The 20,773-nt window shown below is 51.1% G+C and overlaps 1 protein-coding gene across 1 annotated transcript; it reads left to right on the top strand.

The window, feature by feature from the left end:
• The first annotated feature begins 416 nt into the window (after positions 1 to 416).
• On the top strand, positions 417 to 20,085 carry LOC120869446. Its single transcript, XM_040248764.1, is given in 18 exon segments — positions 417 to 525; positions 1,116 to 1,188; positions 1,427 to 1,483; positions 1,609 to 1,787; positions 1,790 to 1,823; positions 5,907 to 6,011; positions 7,238 to 7,369; positions 8,360 to 8,444; positions 8,552 to 8,615; positions 9,064 to 9,149; positions 9,597 to 9,779; positions 12,148 to 12,201; positions 13,473 to 13,625; positions 14,909 to 14,976; positions 15,226 to 15,271; positions 15,766 to 15,829; positions 17,676 to 17,755; positions 20,053 to 20,085. Coding segments are annotated over 18 exon segments (1,605 nt in total).
• Positions 20,086 to 20,773: the final 688 nt, after the last annotated feature.

Here is a 20,773-nt window from a genome sequence, read left to right as displayed (position 1 = left end):
ATTGGGCACACTACTTGCTAAGTGCTTTGCACATATTACTGAGTGCATTCCCCACAATAATCTATGACTGTCTCCCATTTTATAGATGAGAAAACTGAGGCACAGAGAGGCCAAATAATCTGCTCAGGGTCATACAGTCAGGAAGTGGCAAAGTCCAGATTGGAAGCCAGCCCATTTGAGGGAAAAGGACATTTCAGGCAGAAGGAATGGAAAGCACTGACGTGAGATGGTGGGAGGCACAGTTGTGTTCAAGGACTGGTAGCTCTAGAGCAAGGGGAAGAAGCGAGGAAGGAAAGCTGGAGAGATGGCTGTAGAAGAGGCAGAGCGGGGAGATTCTGGGCAGCGGGTCCCCACTGAGGCCATGGAGGTGGCCGGTGGGGTTCCCAGCCCTGTGTCCCCAGGTCCTGGGCATGAGGATGCTGCTGTTCTGGGGGCCACTGCTCTGCTGGGGGCTGCTGCCCCAGGTCCAAGGTGAAGCCCAGCACTTCGTCTTCATGCGCATCAGCAAGGATCAGCTGGAGACAGGTAAATTTTAAGGGGTGGGTGGTGGGAGGCAGGAGTTCTTGGAAGAGCAGCGGGGAGGGGCGGCGGGGGCGGGGAGGGGGCAGCGGGCGCGGGGAGTGGCACCACCTCCCTGCTCAGGGCTTTTCCTCCTCTGGCCTCCCCACCAAGCAGCAGCAGAATTTGCCCTCCTTTGCCCAGAGCTGACCCCCGCATCCCCTGCTCTAACACTTGCTGTGGCTCCCTAGTCACAGCCTTCAGGAGATCCTCCACGCTCCTCATCCTGGTTTCCAAGACCCTGCCTCTCCAGCCTCTTCCACCACTTGCCCTGACTGGCCTTGGAGACTTCCCAGGCTCCTTCCTTTGCTTGCACTGTTCTTTACCCGTTCTCAATCCCCCAACACGACGGATTCTGATTCGTACCTTAAGGCCAAGGCCTAACAGTCCCAGTGTCTGTCCCAAGAAGCAGGTTTCTTCCACTGGGTTCCCACAGCCCTTTGATGAAGCCTTGTCTATGGCCTTATCCAAGCATATTATACTTGTGATCCTGTCTGTCTGTCTCCCTAAGTCTGCTATGAGGTCCTGCCTACCCATTCACCTCCTACCCCATTCAGCACGATCCACGCTCACTGACCTTTCTGCTTCATACACCCACCAGGCTCATCACCACCTCAGGGCCTTTGCATGGTCTGTTGCCTCTGTCTACTTTGCTCTCTCCCAATATCTTGCAATAGTGGATTTCTCCACTTCATTCAGGTCTCAGCTCAAATGCCTCCCCCCTCAAACAGGCTCTCCCGGACCATCGTATCTAAAACTAACTTCCCCCCATCATGCCCCAACTCAACTCCATTTTATTTTCCAAAAATTGCTTTGCTTGCTTATCTAAGGGCTCAGCTGTTGCCTTTCACTGCCCCCACCCCTACAGTGTAACCACCTTGGGAGCACAAGCCACGGGGCTCCTGGTCCCTGAGCCCAGAAGAGAGTAAGCGCTTCATAAGTACTTGCTGCTAAATGACTAAATCGCTGGCCCAGGGCAGGTGCTGGTGGGCAGCTGTTGAATGACTGAATGAAGGGTGAGCCCCGCCCTGAGGAGCGTCTTGTCCTCAGACATTTCAGCCTGTTCTTTAAACACCGCGTCTTGGACCGTGTGACCAGGATCCCTGTGAGGGGGGCCGCAGGTGAAGCCATTGCCATCTTAGACCACATGCCCTTCGTAAGAAAAAGCCTCTCCAAGAAGAGCAGTGGGATGGACCTGCCACTGGTCAGGGGTCTGCTCTCGGGAAGGGCCACTCACCGCTGAGGGAGCTGCTCCAGCTGGGGAGGTGAGTTCCTTCTGGCTTTTCTCCCTGCTCAGGCTCAGTTCTCCTCTGTCAAGTGGGACACTGGGTGGGCGGTGGGAGCCCCAGTGTCTTTGGAGCTTTTCTCCATCTGGAAAGCCCTCAGCAAGTGCATTTTTGTTGTCCCTAAACCTCTCAAAAGGAAGCTTCCCTGGAGGCTCAGATGGTAAAGAATCCACCTGCAATGCAGGAGACCTGGGTTCAATCGCTGGGTTGGGAAGATTCCCTGGAGAAGGTCTTGGCAACCCACTCTCATATTCTTGCCTGGAGAATCCCCATGGACAGAGGAGCCTAGTGGGCTACAGTCTCAGTTCAGTTCAGTTCAGTCGCTCAGTCGTGTCCGACTATTTGTGACCCCATGAATCGCAGCACGCCAGGCCTCCCTGTTCATCACCATCTCCCAGAGTTCACTCAGACTCACGTCCATCGAGTCCGTGATGCCATCCAGCCATCTCATCCTCTGTCGTCCCCTTCTCCTCCTGCCCCCAATCCCTCCCAGCATCAGAGTCTTTTCCAATGAGTCAACTCTTCTCATGAGGTGGCCAAAGTACTGGAGTTTCAACTTCAGCATTATTCCCTCCAAAGAAATCCCAGGGCTGATCTCCTTCAGAATGGACTGGTTGGATCTCCTTGCAATCCAAGGGACTCTCAACAGTCTTCTCCAACACCACAGTTCAAAAGCATCTATTCTTCGGCGCCCAGCCTTCTTCACAGTCCAACTCTCCCATCCATACATGACTACTGGAAAAACCATAGCCTTGACTAGACGGACCTTAGTCGGCAAAGTAATGTCTCTGCTTTTGAATATGCTATCTAGGTTGGTCATAACTTTTCTTCCAAGGAGTAAGCGTCTTTTAATTTCATGGCTGCAGTCACCATCTGCAGTGATTTGGGAGCCAAAAAAATAAAGTCTGACACTGTTTCCACTGTTTCCCCATCTATTTCCCATGAAGTGATGGGACCAGATGCCATGATCTTCGTTTTCTAAATGTTGAGCTTTAGGCCAACTTTTTCGCTCTCCTCTTTCACTTTCATTGAGAGGCTTTTTAGCTCCTCTTCACTTTCTGCCATAAGGGTGGTGTCATCTGCATATCTGAGGTGATTGATATTTCTCCTGGCAATCTTGATTCCAGCTTGTGCTTCTTCCAGCCCAGCGTTTCTCATGATGTGCTCTGCATATAAGTTAAATAAGCAGGGTAACAATATACAGCCTTGACATACTCCTTTTCCTATCTGGAACCAGTCTGTTGTTCCATGTCCAGTTCTAACTGTTGCTTCCTGACCTGCATACAGATTTCTCAAGAGGCAGGTCAGGTGGTCTGGTATTCCCATCTCTTGAAGAATTTTCCAGTTTATTGTGATCCACACAGTCAAAGGCTTTGGCATAGTCAACAAAGCAGAAATAGATGTTTTTCTGGAACTCTCTTGCTTTTTCCATGATCCAGCAGATGTTGGCAATTTGATCTCTGGTTCCTCTGCCTTTTCGAAAACCAGCTTGAACATCAGGGAGTTCACGGTTCACGTATTGCTGAAGCCTGGCTTGGAGAATTTTGAGCATTACTTTACTAGCGTGTGAGATGAGTGCAATTGTTCAGTAGTTTGAGGATTCTTTGGCCTTGCCTTTCTTTGGAATTGGAATGAAAACTGACCTTTTCCAGTCCTGTGGCCACTGCTGAGTTTTCCAAATTTGCTGGCATATCGAGTGCAGCACTTTCACAGCATCATCTTTCAGGATTTGAAACAGCTCAACTGGAATTCCATCGCCTCCACTAGCTTTGTTCGTAGTGATGCTTTCTAAGGCCCACTTGACTTCACATTCCAAGATGTCTGGCTCTAGATTAGTGATCACATCATCATGACTATCTGGGTCATGAAGATCTTTTTTGTACAGTTCTTCCATGTATTCTTGCCACCTCTTCTTAATATCTTCTGCTTCTGTTAGGTCCATACCATTTCTGTCCTTTATCGGGCCCATCTTTGTTGAAATGTTCCCTTGGTATCTCTAATTTTCTTGAAGAGATCTCTAGTCTTTCCCAATCTGTTGTTTTCCTCTATTTCTTTGCATTGATCGCTGAAGAAGAGTCAGACATGACTGAGCAACTAAGCACACCTCTCAAAGCCACTTAAAATCCTCCAGGGAACAAGGTAGAATCACAACCAGGGATCTTAGCCGGGCAGCCCTCGAACCCTCCACATTCAGCCTACCCCTGGGTATTGCAAACTTGCATAGTGTTTTTGTTTTTGTTTTTTAATAAATCTGGAGGGTTTTAATAAAAGCCCAGGTTTTCTGATTGTATTAGTTTGCTGGGACTTCTGTGACAGAGTCCAACAAACTGAGTCACTTAAACAACAGAAATTCGGGAGACTGGAAGCCTGAAATCAGGCATCTTCCATATCTCTCCCCTAGCTTCTGGAGACTTGCTGGCAATCTTTCGTTTCCCTTGGCTTGTAGAATCATCACCTGATCTCTGCCTTCATCTTCACTTGGCAATCTCCCCGGGTGTGTGTCTATGTCTGTGTCCAAATTCTCCCTTTTGACAAGAACCCCAGTCACATTAGACAAGAGCCCCACCCTACTCCAGTATGACCTCATCTTAACTCTATCTGCAACAACCCTATTTCTAAATCAGTTCACATTATAAGGTATTGGGGGTTAGGAACTCAATAATATATGAACTGGGGGTAAACAGACACAGTTCAACCCATAATAGAAATTCTCTCCATAACCAAGATCTGGCCCACCTGGCCTGATCCCCCCCAATGACAGTCATGGATGTAGGGTCCTTAGTTCCTAAGTCAGTCCCTAGTCACAACTTCTGGTAAAATAACTACCAGCATAAATGAATGCTGCTTATGTAGGTTGGGGCATGGGTTCCTCCAAGGTCAACCTCAGTAGTCACAGGTATGCCTCCAAATCCACCTCTCAGTGTGAGCGGGGAGAGCCAGAGAGGCCCTGCAATGAGAGTCCAGAAGTTTTCTGATGGGGGTGTAATGGCATGAAAAGTAAGAGCACTAGGGAGAGTGGGGGTGCTTCCCAGAGAGGCCTGGAGGGGGTGCTGGGCCCATACTTGCCCCAGTGAGTGGTAGGTCTGGCCACCACTCACCCCTGCCCATGCATTGGCACCACATCTGCCCACCAGCTTAGCACAGGCTTGGAAAGGCCATAGGAAAAAACACACAAGGTCCAAGTCATACTTCAAGCTCTTTGGAAGTTTCCACGCTGGAAGCAGGCATATAGCCCTTGGGGAGTCTGACCCACCCAGGTCTTCCTCCAGCACTGGAACTTGTTGCTGCCCCTCCAGTCAGCATCAGATGAGACACCACCTTATATCTAATATTTAAAAAGAATTCTGAGTTCCTCTGAGCTCAGAGAGATGCAGGGACCTGAGGCCACCACAGGGAGCAGAAGGCTCATGTCCTGACTCCTGGATGCTCAGCTGGGCAGGTGGTCCCTGGGCAGAAGGCAGTGGGATCACCAGCCATCTTGCTTTCTCTGACTTCTGCTTGCTGTCGTCTTTTTTTGCAGAATGCTTTTATCTGAATTCAGACCTGTTAGATGGGCACAGATAGCTCCTCTACTGTATTCTCATTTTGTGCAGGGTGGCACTGACACCCAGAGAAAGGAAGGGACTTGCCCAAGTCTTCAAGGCTTAGAGGCTGCAACGAGAGCCCACTGTTCTGTAGCCAGGCCGGAGGTCATGGTAGTGAAAAGTGAAAGTATTAGTTGCTCAGTCATGTCCGACTCCTTGCAACCCCATAGACTATAGCCCACCAGGCTCCTCTGGCCATGGGATTCTCCAGGCAAGAATACTGGGGTGGGTTGCCATTCCCTTTTCTAGGGGATCTTCTCGACCCGGGGATGGAACCCAGGTCTCCTGCATTTCAGGCGATTCTTTACTGTCTGAGCCACCAAGGAGGACCTGAGGGTCATGGAAGGGGTTGTCCCAAAGCTGCTCCCCCTTTCCCGGTGTCTGCCCCTATTCTAGCCAATACAGAAACACACACTCCACAGAGTCACAGGGGGCTTACCAGGCAACACAAAAACGTCCCCACGCACACTGCTCACAGGTTGGTCATAGAAGATTCCGAAGGACCCGAGGTCACCTGGCAAGTCCTGAGTGACAGCCTGCTGCAGGTCACGTTGAGAAGCAAACTGTACCTCTCACTCCAGAGGTGGGTGCGTGCGCTGGGTGGGTGTGTGCTTTCTCCCCACCTCTCTCGGTTCCAGGCAGCCGTGCAAGACTAGCCAAAGCCTGCTGCCTGTGTCACCGTAAGGATCACAGTAATCCTTGAAACTTGGGCATGTTTCAAAGTCATTTTTCCTTTTTTCTAAATATTTGTTTATTTGGCTGCATCAGGTCTTCATTCCTGCACGTGGGATCTTCACTGCGGTGCCCAGGCTTCTCGAGTTGTGGCGCAAGGGCTGGTAGTTGCAGCAGGCAGTCTTAGTTGCCCCGTGGCATGTGGGATCTGAGGTCGCTCACCAGGGACTGAACCCACGTCCCCTGCATTGGAAGGCAGATTCTTAACCACTGGACCACCAGGGAATTCCCCAAAGTCATTTTTTTCTGATGGAAAAACTGTAGGAGAGGGACCCGCCTACATAGTGACTCACGCAGTGAATCTGCAGCAGAGGCTGAGATAAACCCTCTGACTTCCATGTCAAGGGACACGTGTCATCTGGAGTAAAAGGCGGATGCTTTCACGGGATGATCCAAGGAGGGTCTGGTTCAAGCTCACCCTGAGGCCCAGCACACTGGAACTCGGCTTGAGCAAGGCCATCCATCCTCTTGGCTCATCCACAGAGAGTTATGATCAAGTCCTCTGCTGCCCTTGCCTGTTGTGAGAGTTCACTGCCAGTCTGAGAGCTCAGACCACGCACTAAGCGGTGGAGGATACGCCATCCTGGGGTTGTAAACACAGCAGACAACAGAGGGAGCGATATGGGCAGCCTTGGCACATAAAATAGGAAATCTCCTTGTGTTGCCCTTAGGAACATCCAATCTCACCAATAAACAAAATTATTTTTGTAAAATATGGCATTTTTTCATTTAGATTCCCTTTCTAGTTGAAAAGTAAATAGATCTCTGAGAAAAATATCATCACCCTTATAATGAGGCACAGTAAAAATGCACTTGACCCTTGGCCTGGTGGGGACTGTATTAAACTGAAGCACACGTGGCCCACGTCCAGCTCACATCAGCCACCCTGTGAGGACGCTGACCCAGAGCTGCCAGATCTTTTAGGCTTTTCCAAAGTTGGAATTCCGTATTTTTAATGCCATCTCCTAGTTTTTCACTTGAGCCCTCCAGACAATGGCAGGGCCCCACCTGCCGGTGAGTTCTGGACTCTGTCTTGGGCTGCGACTTGGAGCCTGCCCAGACATGCTGTGCCTACAGGATCCTGCGGCTCAGAGTCATCAAGAACATCCGCATCGGGGCTCGGCTGGAGCAGACGGGGAACAAGACCCATGTGGCCTTTGAGGAGTGCCACACCCCACCAGGGTACTTGAGCATCGAGGTTCTGGAGCAGTGAGTACCTACCCCCTTCCTGTGCTCAGCCCTCCACTGAGACTCCAGGCTAGGGCTGCCTCTCCCCAGCCCAGGTTGTCAGGGACAGGGTCAGCTCCAAGGCCACCAGCTGTGCACACCGTCCATCAGCATCTCCTGCCCCCATGTTGACTGTTATGGTCAAAGTGTGCATCCATGCAGGTCAAATCTTGGCTCAGCTGCTTCCTAACACTGGGAGCCCTGGCCAAGCTATTTGACTTCCAGGAGCCTCAGTTTTCTCGCCAATAAACAGTATCACTCAGAGAACCCTGGTCGCCCAGGGTGGTTGTCAGGGAGAGATGAGCTAACCTATGTGAGCTGCTGAGCACAGAACATTCCACATAAAGTGGCCACTGCCTGTGATTCTTTTTTAAAAACTATGTATGTATGTATGTATTTTTGGCTGTGTCGAGTCTTAGTTGCAGTACGCAGGCTCTAGAGAGCATGGGCTTAGTTGCCCAGTGGCATGTGGGATCCTAGTTCCCTAATCAGGAATCAAACCCAGGTCCCCTGCCTTGGAAAGTGGATTCTCAACCACCGGGCCACCAAGGAAGTCCCCTACCTATGACTCTTAATATACCTAACACAAAAGCCACCTCCTCCAGGAAGCCTTCCATTGACCACAACTGCCAGCTGTGATCTCTCCCTCTTTGAAAATCCCAGAGAACTTTATCAGAGAGAGAAATAAAGCAACAGAGGCAGAGGGAGACTCACGAAGAAATAAAGTTGAGGAGGACAAAGTCTGGGAGAGAGAAAGCAAGAAGGCAAGAAGGGGAGAAAACAGAAAAGGAAAGTGAAGAAAGAGAGGAGAGGTGAGAAGAGGGACACCAGGCTGGGAAGGAAGCAGCCATCCTGAGCCTCCTTGTTACACAGACCCGCTGGGGTCTCCTCCACTCTGTCTGGACTACCCGCTCTGGCTTCAGTTTCCCCTTCCAGGGTGTCTGAGACCCCATCTGCTCTCCACGCCCCTAGGATGAATCCCCTCCTGGTGAACGAAGCTCTGCAGTTGGTGACAGATGTCCTGGACGAGGCATTGCCCTTCCTCCTGCAGAAGATAGTAAGTTGCTCGTTGTCCCTGCCCCCTGAAAGAGGGGTATGACTCCTAGGTCAGCCTCTTGACCTCACCCCAACCTCAGTGATGACCCCCTCATGCCTTTGCTCCAGGTGTGCCCCACTGCCACAACCCTGCTCAACTCGCTGCTGGAAGACCTGTTACACATCACTCTGCGTTCGTAGCTCCTTGCCAAGGGGAAGTGGGGCTTATCTGCTGTCCCTCAACTGCATGCCAAGAACTCATCTAGGCTCTGGGAATATGATGGGAAATACACAAAGCTTTCACATGGGGAAATCCTACTTCCTGTGGATAGAGGGAAGGGGCATTATTATGTCTTATCACCTTGATAACTCATTTCCCACTCTGAGCCTCGGTTTCCCAATCTGTGAAATGGAATTAACCACAACCTCACAGAATGGACCATTGTGATAACACATATAACCTGGCACAGAGTTATGGCTCATTAAATGTTCATTGTTACAAGACGCTCAGGCCATCCCACAATGAACATAAAGCTAAGCAGAGAAGGAAAAGGAATTTCTACTGCTTCGAAGCATCCCCACACCCTTCCATCCATCCCCCCTGGAGAGGCTGAGGCCCAGCCTCCATTTCCTCGTTGCAGCCCCAGCCAGCTCGGGCCCAGAAGACTTCCAGTACTATGTCACCACCACAGAATTCACGGAAGAGGCCATCCTGATGAAAGTCCAGGTGAGCCAGCCCCTGGTCAGGGCAGACCCTCTGGGGACATCCACGGGTCTGGGGGAGGATGGACACGGAGAAGAATGAGGAGCAGGTGGGTCAGGAGGACAGGAGAATGTGAGTGATTAGAAAGGAGGCGCTGTTAACAAAGTCACAGAGAAAGGATTGGAGTTACTTGAGCGATAAGCAAGGAGGCAAAGCTCATGGGTTCAAAACCCCGCTCCACCTCTTACCACAGGTGGGATCTTAAAAAGTCACTTCAGCCCTCTGGGCCTCGTTTCCTTACCTATCAAATGGTTTCCACCACCCAGTGCTATTGTGAGCTTGAAATGTGCCTGTAAGTGTTCAGCACTGTGTCTGGCACATAGTGAATCCTCCACATGTTAACTATAGCCAGTTTTTGGCCGGGGAAGTTGTACTCACTGAATTTCTCCTTCCTTCTTCATTTTTCTGAAGCTTGTGACCCCCTGCGGTCCAGGCCAGAGAGTCCCAAGGCCTGACCACCTGGCCTCCAAGCCCCTCCCAAAATTAGCCCAGGGCAGCCTGGCAGACCTGGTCTTTTCACTGGAAACCTACAATGACATCCTGTCCTGCCTGTACACCAGCAAGGAGATCCATGTGAACCCCCAGGACCCCATGGTGAGTGCTTAAAGAAGAGGAGTACATTACTTTATTGCTCTATTTTTCACATGAAGAAACTGAAGCCCAGTTGGCAGAGTACCTTTCTGGTGGGTCCAGATAAGTCACTTCCTCTCTCTGGACCTCACCTGGAGAACTCCTATTCATCCTTCAGAACACAGTATTGAAGTTGCCTCCTCTAGAAAGACTTCCTTGAACACCCAGGCCCCTTTGTTTTTCCTCTCTTCATAACATTTATTCTGCAAATATGTATTGTAGGCCTACTGTGTACCATGCCCTGTACACACAGGGTCTCTGCCCTTGAAGAGGTCAAAGTCTATTGGGGGAATAGAAACTAAACAAGAAAACAGTCAGATAAATAAAATAACGTATCTATTTATAATGAGCAGAGCAGTGGATAAGCAAGTGACTGGTGGAGGTGAGAGGGCTGCCCTGGACATTGAGGTGAGTAAAGACATCTCTGAGGAAGTGGCCTGAATGGTAGCAAAGAGGCACACACACACACAAGTCTACAGGAAGAGCAAGTTCCCAGGGTCAACAAGGGGGTCAAAGGAGGGAGAAATCCAGATCGATCACTGCTCAGCAGCCCCCTGCGTCTCCCCGTCACATTCTGAATAAAATCCAGTCTCCTCCCCGCAGCCCTGGAGCCTTGTGTGGCCTGGCCCCGCCCACCTCTGTAGCCCCGCCCACCCACTAGACTCCAGTCACACAGGCTAGACCGGTGCTCACCTCAGGGCCTTTGCACACACTCTGTCCCTACCTGGAACAATCTTCCCTCCGCTGTTGTTCTTAGTGCAAAATATCATCACCTCAGAGAGCCACCGTCTGGCCACCACATCTAAATATCTAAAGTGAGCTTTTTCTCTCTCTACCCTGTCTCTCTATTATTTTCTCTTCAAAATATAGATCAAACTGTGTATATGTGTATGAGTAAAGTTATATGTGCAAAGTCATATATATATATGTACATATGTAATATATACACATAAACACACATACATATATTTGTGTGTTCATTTCCTTAGCGTCGTGTGTTCACTGTCTCCCTCATTTTGAGGCTGGGGACTGTGAACAGTATACTCTGTGAACACTCTGTATACTCTATACACAGCGAGTGCTCAGTAAATATTGAAATACAGAATCCCAAGATCCATATCTGAACGAAATCGAGTGTTATTGCTGCATTTTTTACATGAGGAAACCAAGGACCAGACAGGGAACGTGACCTCCTAAGTCACCCAGCAGGTAGGATCGGGGCTAGAGCCAAGACTCCTGCTTCCGCACGCTGCTCCCTCCTTTCCACACAGGTGGCAGCTCTAAGTCTAGATATGAACCCTGTGAATCCATGTCCACAGAAATTCTTACACCAGTGGGTACATATGCAAGGGTCATCTTTGCAGCTTCACTTGTTACAGGGTGAAAAATAAAGTTAAACTAGGAGCCCATCAATAAGGAACTGGTAAAAAAAAAATAAGTCATGTTATGGTGGTATATGGTGGGATACCAGGCAGCTGTTTAAAAGAATGGGGTTGCTCTACAGGAACTGATGTTGAGAGGAATAAACAACGCGCAGGACCATGTGGTTAGAATGTTCCCATCTATTCATTCCATGTGTGTGTAGAAAACAGTCTGTCAGGATATACTCCAAAATATCAATAGCGGTTACCCTTGAGAATAGGATTTAGGGGAGAAGGGGGAAAAGTGTTCGGATGGACTTTTAATTTTTACTGTATACATTTTATAGTGTTTGCTCTGGTGATTTATGATTTTCAAAAATCAACAGAGTACAGATAAATACATGATAAAGCAAGTGCAGGAAAATGTTAATAGAAGAATCTAGGTAATAAGTATTCAAATGTTCTCTATAAAATTCTCTCAACTTTGCTGCATGTGTGAAAATTTTCACATGGTACTTGGTGGTGGTCCAGCGGCTGGAAGTCCACGCTCCCAGTGCAAAGGGCCCAGGTTGGATACCTGGTCAGGTACCTAGATCCTTCATGCCTCAACTAAGAGTTTGCATACCGTAACTAAAGATCCTGTGTGCCACAACTAAAACCTGGTATAGCCAAATAAATAATAACTATTATTTTTTAAAAGAAAGAAAACTTTCACAATAAAACATTGGCCGGGGGTGGGAGGTGGGGAAGGGAATCATTGAAACAGTAATGTCAGCCTTTCCATGTAAATCATGGTGAGAAGCCAAATGAATGGCTCCTCCTGTGCTGAGACTGTGGTGTGTCGGTGGTACCTTCAGCTGGGGACAATTCCATCTCACTGAACCCCACTGACACCCCTCCCAACCCATGAACCTGCTCAGAAAGGATCTGCAGGATTCTAAAGGCCAGCACATATCTTGCCCGTTCTCCAGGCCGCCAGCCTCATCCAGCTATTGTCACTGAGCACGGTGGAGCCTAAGCCCAAGGTGGGAGTATTGCCTGCTTCTCCCCCAGCAACTCAGGCAGGATCTCAGGAAAGATTCTAGAACAGAGGACAGGATTGGGCCACACAGACACGTTGCATTTGGCCAGATGTTCCTACTGTGTACTCTGGAAATCACTGTACCTTCTTCACAAGTGATTAAAAGGGACAGTTCACTTAGCTCATTATGCCACCCAGGTGACATGGCCCTGTGGCTGTCATGATTCACTATTGAATAAAAAACCCCAACCCTGCTAAGGCATACCCAAGCACACAGCAGAGAGCAGTGAGCAGACTGTGCGCCAGACCGCTCCACCTACTTCAGCACAATCCTCGAAAAGCCTGCCCTCTCACCCGCTCTCGACACTTGTGCAAACTGAGGCTGAGCAGAGTGACTTCCCTTGCCCACACTCACACTGCTCAATAAGAGGAAGAACCAGGATTTGTTCTGGTCCCAGACGCCAAGATCCATGCTCAGCATCCTCTCTCCAAAGGCTCTGAGAACAGGGAACCTGATGAACACAGAATAATGATAATAACCACAGCAGAAAGGGCTTCCTTGGTGGTTCAGATGGTCAAGCATCTTCCTGCCATGCAGGAGACCTGGGTTTGATCCCTGGGTCAGGAAGATACCCTGGAGAAGTGAATGGCAACCCACTTCAGTTTCCTTGCCTGGAGAATCCCATGGACAGAGGAGTTCATGGGATCACAACAGTCAGACACGACTGAGCGACTAACACACACACACACACACAATAGATAACAATAGTGCTACTCGATGTAAAGTTCCTTTCTAAGCACTTTACATTAATTTACTCATTTAATCACCACAACAACCTGATGAGGTAGGTATGATTATTATCCCCATTTTATTGGGTTCACCAAAAAGTTCCTTCATTCCAAAAGCTGTTATGGAAAAACCCAAATGAACTTTTTGGCCAACCCAATGCAAGCATGAAAATTGAGGCACAGAGAAATTAAGAAAGTTGTCTCAGACCACACAGTTTAGAAGTAGCAGAACTAGACTCTGGCTACAAAATCTATACTCTTATCTGCTTTGCATGTCCAGAAAAAGGAGGATGACATTTCACGTCAGAGGAGCTCAGGAGGGTAAGTGACCTTCCCAAGGTCACACAGCAAGTTGCTACAGAACTAGAGTGAAAATTCAGACACCCTGACTCGTAAGATGGCCTTATTCCTGTCCTTCCCACCTGGGGGCTAAGGAACACGGTCTTATGTCCCAGCCGGCACCTTCTCTCCTTTCACCTTATTTAGACTTCTGATCAGTCCAGAGGGAACGTGGGACTGACCATCAGCATCCCTGACCCTCCCATCATCCACCTTGACGGCCACACAGCCTCCGTCATCCAGCCGGGCTCCCTGGTGCTGGTGGGGTCCAGCAACACCTCCCCCGTCTCAGTTTCCTGGGTGAATAAGCCTCAAAGTTCTTCATTCCCCAAGGAGCTGGGGACCACTTGAGAGCCCCTCTAGGGCCAGCTGACTGAGGCAGCATGACAGAGGGCAGTGGCAAACCTCACCACCATGACATCTGCTAACATTCCATAGCCATGCCTGTTGTGAGAAAATTAAAATACTTTCACACCTGCTCCCCTAAGTCCAGCCCCCGTGCTCCCCAGAGATCTCTTCAGCAACTACAGAGTTTTGCCTCTGATACCCTCTTGACTCTCTCTTCTGGACATGGTTGCATTGAAAGCCTTGTCCACAAAACCAGGAGAAAACACAGAGAAACAGAGTTCATGGAGGGCTAAATGTGTTTGTACTCTCTGCTCCCCAAGAGAGAGGTGACCCAAGCTAGAGAGGGCTGGATCCGGGAGGAATGCTGGGGAAAGACAGCTCTGTCGAAGTTTCAACCCCTCTATCCCAAGCCCCGCTAGGGTTCCTGCTTCCCACTCTGCAGACCCTGAAATTGGGAAGGCGCTGTGGGACATGACTTAGCAACTAAACAACAACTGCGGGGCAGAAAGGCCGCTCCACTACAGGTGAGCTTAGGACCATCTGGTGTGTGCAGCTGGATCCTGGGAACTTAGCTGGCATGATTCCCTGGACCAGACATCAGTCATCTCTGGCTGGCAGTGAAAATTCTGGTTTCTGGTTTTGGAGGTAACCGTGTGAATTATGGAGGCCCAGGGACAACCCCCTCAAAACCAAGGGGTCCTCTGGCTTCCAGCTAGTGATTCCACCACAAAATGGCTCATTGCAAAAGGCCTTCCCTCCACTGAGCTGAGCTTTCCCCTCCCCTCGTATCCAGCCCTGGCTTCCAGGAGAACACAGCACCGCCCCCTGCCCCATGCTCTCTCCCATGGCAACACGCACACATTCGTGGTCTGAACTCACAGGAGCCAACAGCTGGGGCTGGGGAGAAGATGAGGTGAGGGGGGCCAGCCCTGGATAATGTCATGTGTTCAGTTCAGTTCAGTCACTCAGTCGTATCCTACTCTTTGCGACCCCATGGACTGCAGCACACCAGGCCTCCCTGTCCATCACCAACTGCCAGAGTTTACTCAACTCATGTCCTTTGAGTCAGTGATGCCATCCAACCATCTCATCCTCTGTTGTCCCCTTCTCCTCCCGCCTTCAATCTTTCCCAGCATCAGGGTCTTTTCAAATGTATGGTGGGGGTGCAGGAAATCCTTCCATCTAGAATATGAATTCCTCTCCTGTTGTGACCTAATAATCTCCACTCCTCGTAGAAACGCCTTTCAAATGCTGTGTTTTCCTTGAAAAATCAGGAATTAAAACTCCAATTCACTCCAAACAGGTAAACATTTTTGTGTGGGATGTTCAGGAAAAAATGAGGGGGTTGACAGGGAGTGTGGAAGGAGAGAGTGTGATTTCGGGGTGCAAGGCTCCCAGCTCACTGTCAGTTGAATGGAGCCGTTGAGAGGAGGTGGGAAGGAAAGGGGCGGGCAGGGGAGGGTGTTGTGATGTGAAGTCACTGAACAGTGCACCCTTCTCCCACCCCAAGCAACTGCCATGACCTAAAAGGGTGATCTCTTTTCTCTGGTAGCATTACAGTCATCCCGGGCCCTTACCCCGCTGGCCTTGAAAAGCAGGTGAGTCTCTTTCCTTATCCTTGGCCTCTCACGGTTCTGAAGGACCCCCCCCACAGGCCTGAAAGAAGGCCCTAAGTCGTGGGGGTGGGAAGCCTCACTCACTTTCTGGGTGATCTCATCCTGCCCACGGGGTTGGGGAGAACCCTCAGAATGTCAACTTGTCCATTTCATTCTTTCATCCACTTAACAAGCTGGTCCCCTTGCAGCTCTGGCCCTGGGGTTTTCTCTCACCCAACCAGTTTCCTGGACTGCCCTGCAGAGAAACAAAGAATCTTACTGTGACCTGGAGTGAGGCGACCCTTTCTCAGGGCCCCCAGTGTTCCCCAGTCCCTTCACGAGTCTGGTCGTCTGGCTCCAATGCCCTTTAATAGTGGAGTCCCAGGACTACTCCTGGTCTCCTGTGTGCACCTGGACACTGGAGCCCCCCATTCCCATGGCTGGAATCTGCCAGGCCAGCCCAAGTGACCTTCCTGTTCCTCTTTCATTCCTTGTAGAAAGAACGTCTGGAGGCCTTTCTCTTCGAGCTTCTGAACTGGAGGGTCCTGCCCCATCACAACAGTGAGCGCCACCGTGTTCCTACTCAGGCCGGCATACCACGCGGCTGGAAGCCCCATCAGCCATGCCCACAGCCCCACGCAGACAGCTGGCTTCCACGCTTGAGAACTGCAGAGACCCTGAAGTCTAGGGGGTGGGGGGTGGCAGATGGGGGTGGGAGAGGGGCCACCTGTGCCCTCCTGTTCTTTGCTCAGGCCACTAGTGATAACAAGAGCTCAGAGTGGGGCGAGGAAGGGCTTCATAGGGAGGTGGGGGTAACATGATGGAAAGTAAGAAAAGAAGAGGCCCTCAGAGGTGGTGGAGCCCACAGCTCAGTGTTCCTACACCTGTAGGGGCCAGGTAGGTAACCCAAAGGAAGCAGCCCAGATCGGGCCTACGGAGAACACGTCCCGCCTTTAGTGGGCAGCTAGCACTCAGCTGGGGCTTCCCAGGTGGCTCAGTGGTAAAAGAACCCGCCTGCCAATGCAGGGGACAGAAGAGACTTGGGTTTGACCCCTGGGTCAGGAAGATCTTCTGGAGGAGGACATGGCAACCCACTCTAATATTCCTGCCTGGAGAATTCCAGGACAGAGGAGCCTGGTGGGCTGCAGTCCAGGGGGTCCCAGAGTCAGACACGACTGAGCAACTGAGCACGCATGAGCACTCAGCTCAAATGAGAGCAGGGAAGACATGTTTTATCTTTGAGAGACGCCAGAAAGCTGAACTTTTTGAGACATCACCTCCATCTTAGATAACAGCAACAAAATCAAACTTTCCCAAAACACCCTTGATTTAGTTTGGGTTTCCTGGGAAACAGACCCTGAGGCAACAGAGTGCAGGCAGCAGGAAGTGGTCCGGGGAAGATGGAGGGGTGTGGCGAGTCTTCCAGAAATGCAGGACGCAGTCAGGCCCTTCTGCCCCGTGGCACTCACGGCTGCCCTCTCCTTCTACCTCCCCTGATGCGGTCTGTCTACCCATCACTGTCTACCCAACACCTGCTGCCCATCACCTGTCTACCCACGTGATTATTTAGCCATTGCCTATGAGCCAGCCAGAGAGTGAGCTGCCGGAGGGCAGGGACCCCTGCTCTTTGTTTTTTGTGTTCCTACACCTTGTCCAGGGCCTCCCACCCAGGAGACCCTCAGAAAGTATTAATAGATGTAGGATAAATGGTTCAGACCTCACTCACCTCTGAGAAATCACCTGGTTCCGCTTCCTCCTCTTTCAGAGAGGCCCAGAGATGTCCCCCATGGGGTTACCCAAGGGCACTCTGCAAGTCTCCAGCAGATCTGAGCCCAGAACCCTGGCTCCTGTTTCCCTGACATGAGCTTTCCTCTGTGCTCCAACTCCAGGACTCAAGTTAGGACTTCAGCGTAAAGCCAGAGAAGCAGAGCGGGGCTCAAGCAGGCTGAAGGGTTTACCATCTGTTCTGCGGCCCATGGTAGTCAGGGAAGGTTCTGGGCATGAAGTGAGCCAATTCATTTTCAAGAAGGGGAACCAACTGGAGGTGGAGGATGGTAGTTACAGACAGTCCAACAAGGCAGCCAGAGACCAGGTGGGCAAGTGTTAGTTGTGTCCGACTCTTTGCGACCCCGTGGACTGTAGCCTGCCAGACTCCTCTGTCCGTGGAATTCTCCAGGAGGAATACTGGAGTGGGGTGCCATGCCCTTCTCCAAGGGGTCTTCCTGACCCAGGGATCAAACCCAGGTCTCCCGCATTGCAGGCAGTTTCTTTACCATCTGAGCCCCCAGGGAAGCCCCCAGGTGGTCAAGGATGCAACTTTATCTGGGAGAGCAGAGAGGAGGACACACCCAGCCCCACAGACACCTGCCCACAGCACATTGAGCTCCCCCGCCCTCCCCTCTTGCAGACCTGCTCAGAGAACAAGGCCTCCTGCTGCCCAACATCAAGGGCATCTCCTTTGACCAGGCGCGAATGGAGCCCTCCGAGGTAAATGATGGGAAAAGGAGCTTCCCGGGGCCCACATGGGAGGTCAGAGCTACAGGAGCCATGGGGTCCTACAGGTGCTTGTCCCCATCCTGCGGAGGGAGACGCTGAGGCTCCAGCAAAGGTGGCGCTCCCTTGACCTTCCTCATCTCACTGTCTGTTCACAGCCATACTGGGTGAGCTGCCCCATTTACAGATGAGGAAGCTGAAGCTCTGGGAGTGGGATTCTCCATGAATCCCTCCAGGAGCCACACCCCTGGCTCTCCAAGAGCTTCTAGGCCTTACACAGGTGATCTTCACAATTAGCTCCATCAAGTTGACGCTATTACTTCTCCCATTTTACAAAAGAAAGGTAAAGAAACTTGCCCAGGGCAGCAGAGCTAAGATTCCAACTGGGGTTCATCTGACTTCAAAGCCTGTACCCTTAACCTGGACCACCCACCATGCTAGAATTGGGTATCCTGACCCCCCAACACAGGGCTGCTGCCTCTTGCACCTGCTATCTGAATGCCAGGAAGGGGAGATGCTGCCAGAGACCAGAGGGTAGGGGAAACCAGCAGAGGAACCATGGAGGTGGTTCCATCAGCATTTGCCAGCTCTGAATCTGCCCCCAGAGTCGCCTCGCCCCTTCGGCCCTCTGCCCTTCCCTCTGCAGGTGAACCTGAGAAAAGGCTGATAGGAAAGGACAGAGCTTAGAGATGCCCTTCATTTCTCTGTTCCTGCCTTAAACAGCAGCACAGGAAGGGATGTTGGGTACAAGGCAGAAAGAGAATCACAGAACCTCCTGGCTGTACAACCTCAGGCAAGCCACTAGAGTCTCTCAGCCTGTTGTCTCTGTGTAATGGAGAGAAAGATAGTTCTCCTCCTGGGCCAGAAGTGAGGGCTCCCCTCACAGACAAGAGCAACCACTGAGGCCGACATTTGACAGAACGTGACCCATCACCCCAGGCATACAGTTCGAGCTGCAGGACCACCAGTTATGCCCAGTCCTGGACCCAGCACTCCAGTTCCCAGTCCTGACATTCAGGAAACACTAGGAATCTGCTTTCAAGGACCAGAAGTTACTGAGCAGAAGGAGGCAGGAGGGGACAGCAGCAGTTCCTATCACAAAACCCCAGCTCCTCGCCTGTGCTGCTCCCCACCCCCAACCTCAGACTCCGCCCTAGATTCAACCCAGGGTGGCCCTATTTGGGAAGGGTCAGCTCCAGGTGACCCTAACAGGTCAGGGCTGGAGGGGCTACTAGAGGTAACATAGGGGCCCACCTGCTCAAAAATGATGCCACAGATCCTGGCTGTTGGGGCCAGAACCCGGAAGAATAATCAGGGCATAGCCCCTGCAGCTACCACATAACCAGACCTATAGGGGCAGGGGGACTTCCTAGTGGCTTAGTGGTGAAGAATCTGCCTGCCAGTGCAGGAGATGCAGGTTTGATCCTTGGGTCACGAAGATCCCTTGGAGAAGGAAATGGCAGCCCATTCCAGTATTTTTGCCTGGAAAATCCCATGGACAGGGCTATATTCCATGGAGTTGCAAACAGCTGGACATGACTTAGCAACTAAAGAACCATAACAACAACCGAGAGGCAAGGGGAGAACGTGTGGGTGGGCTCAGTGGCTCACTCATTAATTCACTTCTAGACTCTCCCACACTGTCAAGTTGATGGCATCGTGTGCAGCTCTAGCACCTATACCCTAGTGTACATGAATGACACCACCTAGAGTTGGACAGTGCACAACCTGTGCGTCCTTCCATGGCTGCCCTCATCACTCACTCATTAATTCAGGCAGTAAATGTGACTGGCTGCCCTGTGCCTGGCCCTGTGCTGAGTGATGCTGAGATACAGATGAGTTAGACCCAGGGCCTAAACCTTCAGGAGCTCCTATTCTTGTGGGGGGAAAGGGTGCAGGAATGGATGGATTCCAGCAACATGGTCAGGTCTGGCAGAGGTTTGAGCATTGTGGGTAGGAACAAGTGAAAGGCTCCAATCCACCTCAGGGTGACCCAAGCAAGACAAACCCCAATGCTACAAAAATATGAGAGTCACCTTGATACGCAGGCTTTCAGGACAAGCCCCAAAGACTGGTCTGCCCCTTCACTCACAAACATTCCCGAGACCCTCCTCCCCCTCCACTCTATTCCCCTGGCCAGTCAGTTCCTGACTGTGCCCTCTGGCCACCAGGTGAAGGCATGTCCTCAGGGCATACAGTCCCTCTCAGGCGTGGCAGGAGCAGCCTTGGGGAGGGCTGGCTTTGTGTGTGGTGTGGACTGAAGGGACACATCTCCCTGCTTCTATCCACAGGACTACCTGCTGCTGACTGTTCCAAAGGAATAACCAGTTCTTACTGAGAGCCAGTCCCTCCCCTTAGCCACAAGTGCTTCAGGCCCTTGAGAGTCCAAGAATGGCTACAGTCACAGTGGGAAATCACAGTTGCAGTAAAGATGATTCTTGCTTGAGGAGTCTAGTTCTGAATTTGTTAAGGGGTTCTGGGAAGTGGCCAGGTTGCTCTGAAATGTTTCAATGAAGGGATTGTCTCCCCGGCCATTCCTGTTTTCCCTTAGCCCCTCAAAGGGGTATTCTGAATTCTGTCTTAGATGGTGGAAGTGCCTCAAAAAATGGAAAAGGGGCTTGAACTCTGAAAGCCTAGCCCCTGAGAGGATGGGGTGTGGAAAGGATGGGAGGAACATGCGCACACAGGAAAGCTCCCCTGCTCAAGAGGGAGGAAGGGAAAGGAAGCAGGAAAGAGTCCCTAAGAAGAGAGGGACCACAGGAGACAGATGTGTAGGAAGCCCTGAGCAGAGAGGGAAGCAGGCAGACCCCCACACAGGTGAGTGCTTGTGAGACAGCCACACTTCAGAGCTCCCCTGGCTTCAAAGGCGTGGTGAGCAGCAGAGTGATTTTCATGTGCCCAAGAGCAGGGAGAGAGCAAGGAGAGCCAGGGAGAGAGCCAGGGAGAGCAGGGAGAGAGCCCAAGGGACAGAGCCAGAAGCATCCTCACCACCAACCTGCCAGCCCTATGTGG

This window comes from Oryx dammah, unplaced genomic scaffold (assembly GCF_014754425.2).
Source record: "Oryx dammah isolate SB20612 unplaced genomic scaffold, SCBI_Odam_1.1 HiC_scaffold_10, whole genome shotgun sequence".
Taxonomy (NCBI): domain Eukaryota; kingdom Metazoa; phylum Chordata; class Mammalia; order Artiodactyla; family Bovidae; genus Oryx; species Oryx dammah.
Note: the sequence above shows the minus strand (reverse complement) of the source record. Positions and strands in the feature narration are given on the sequence as shown.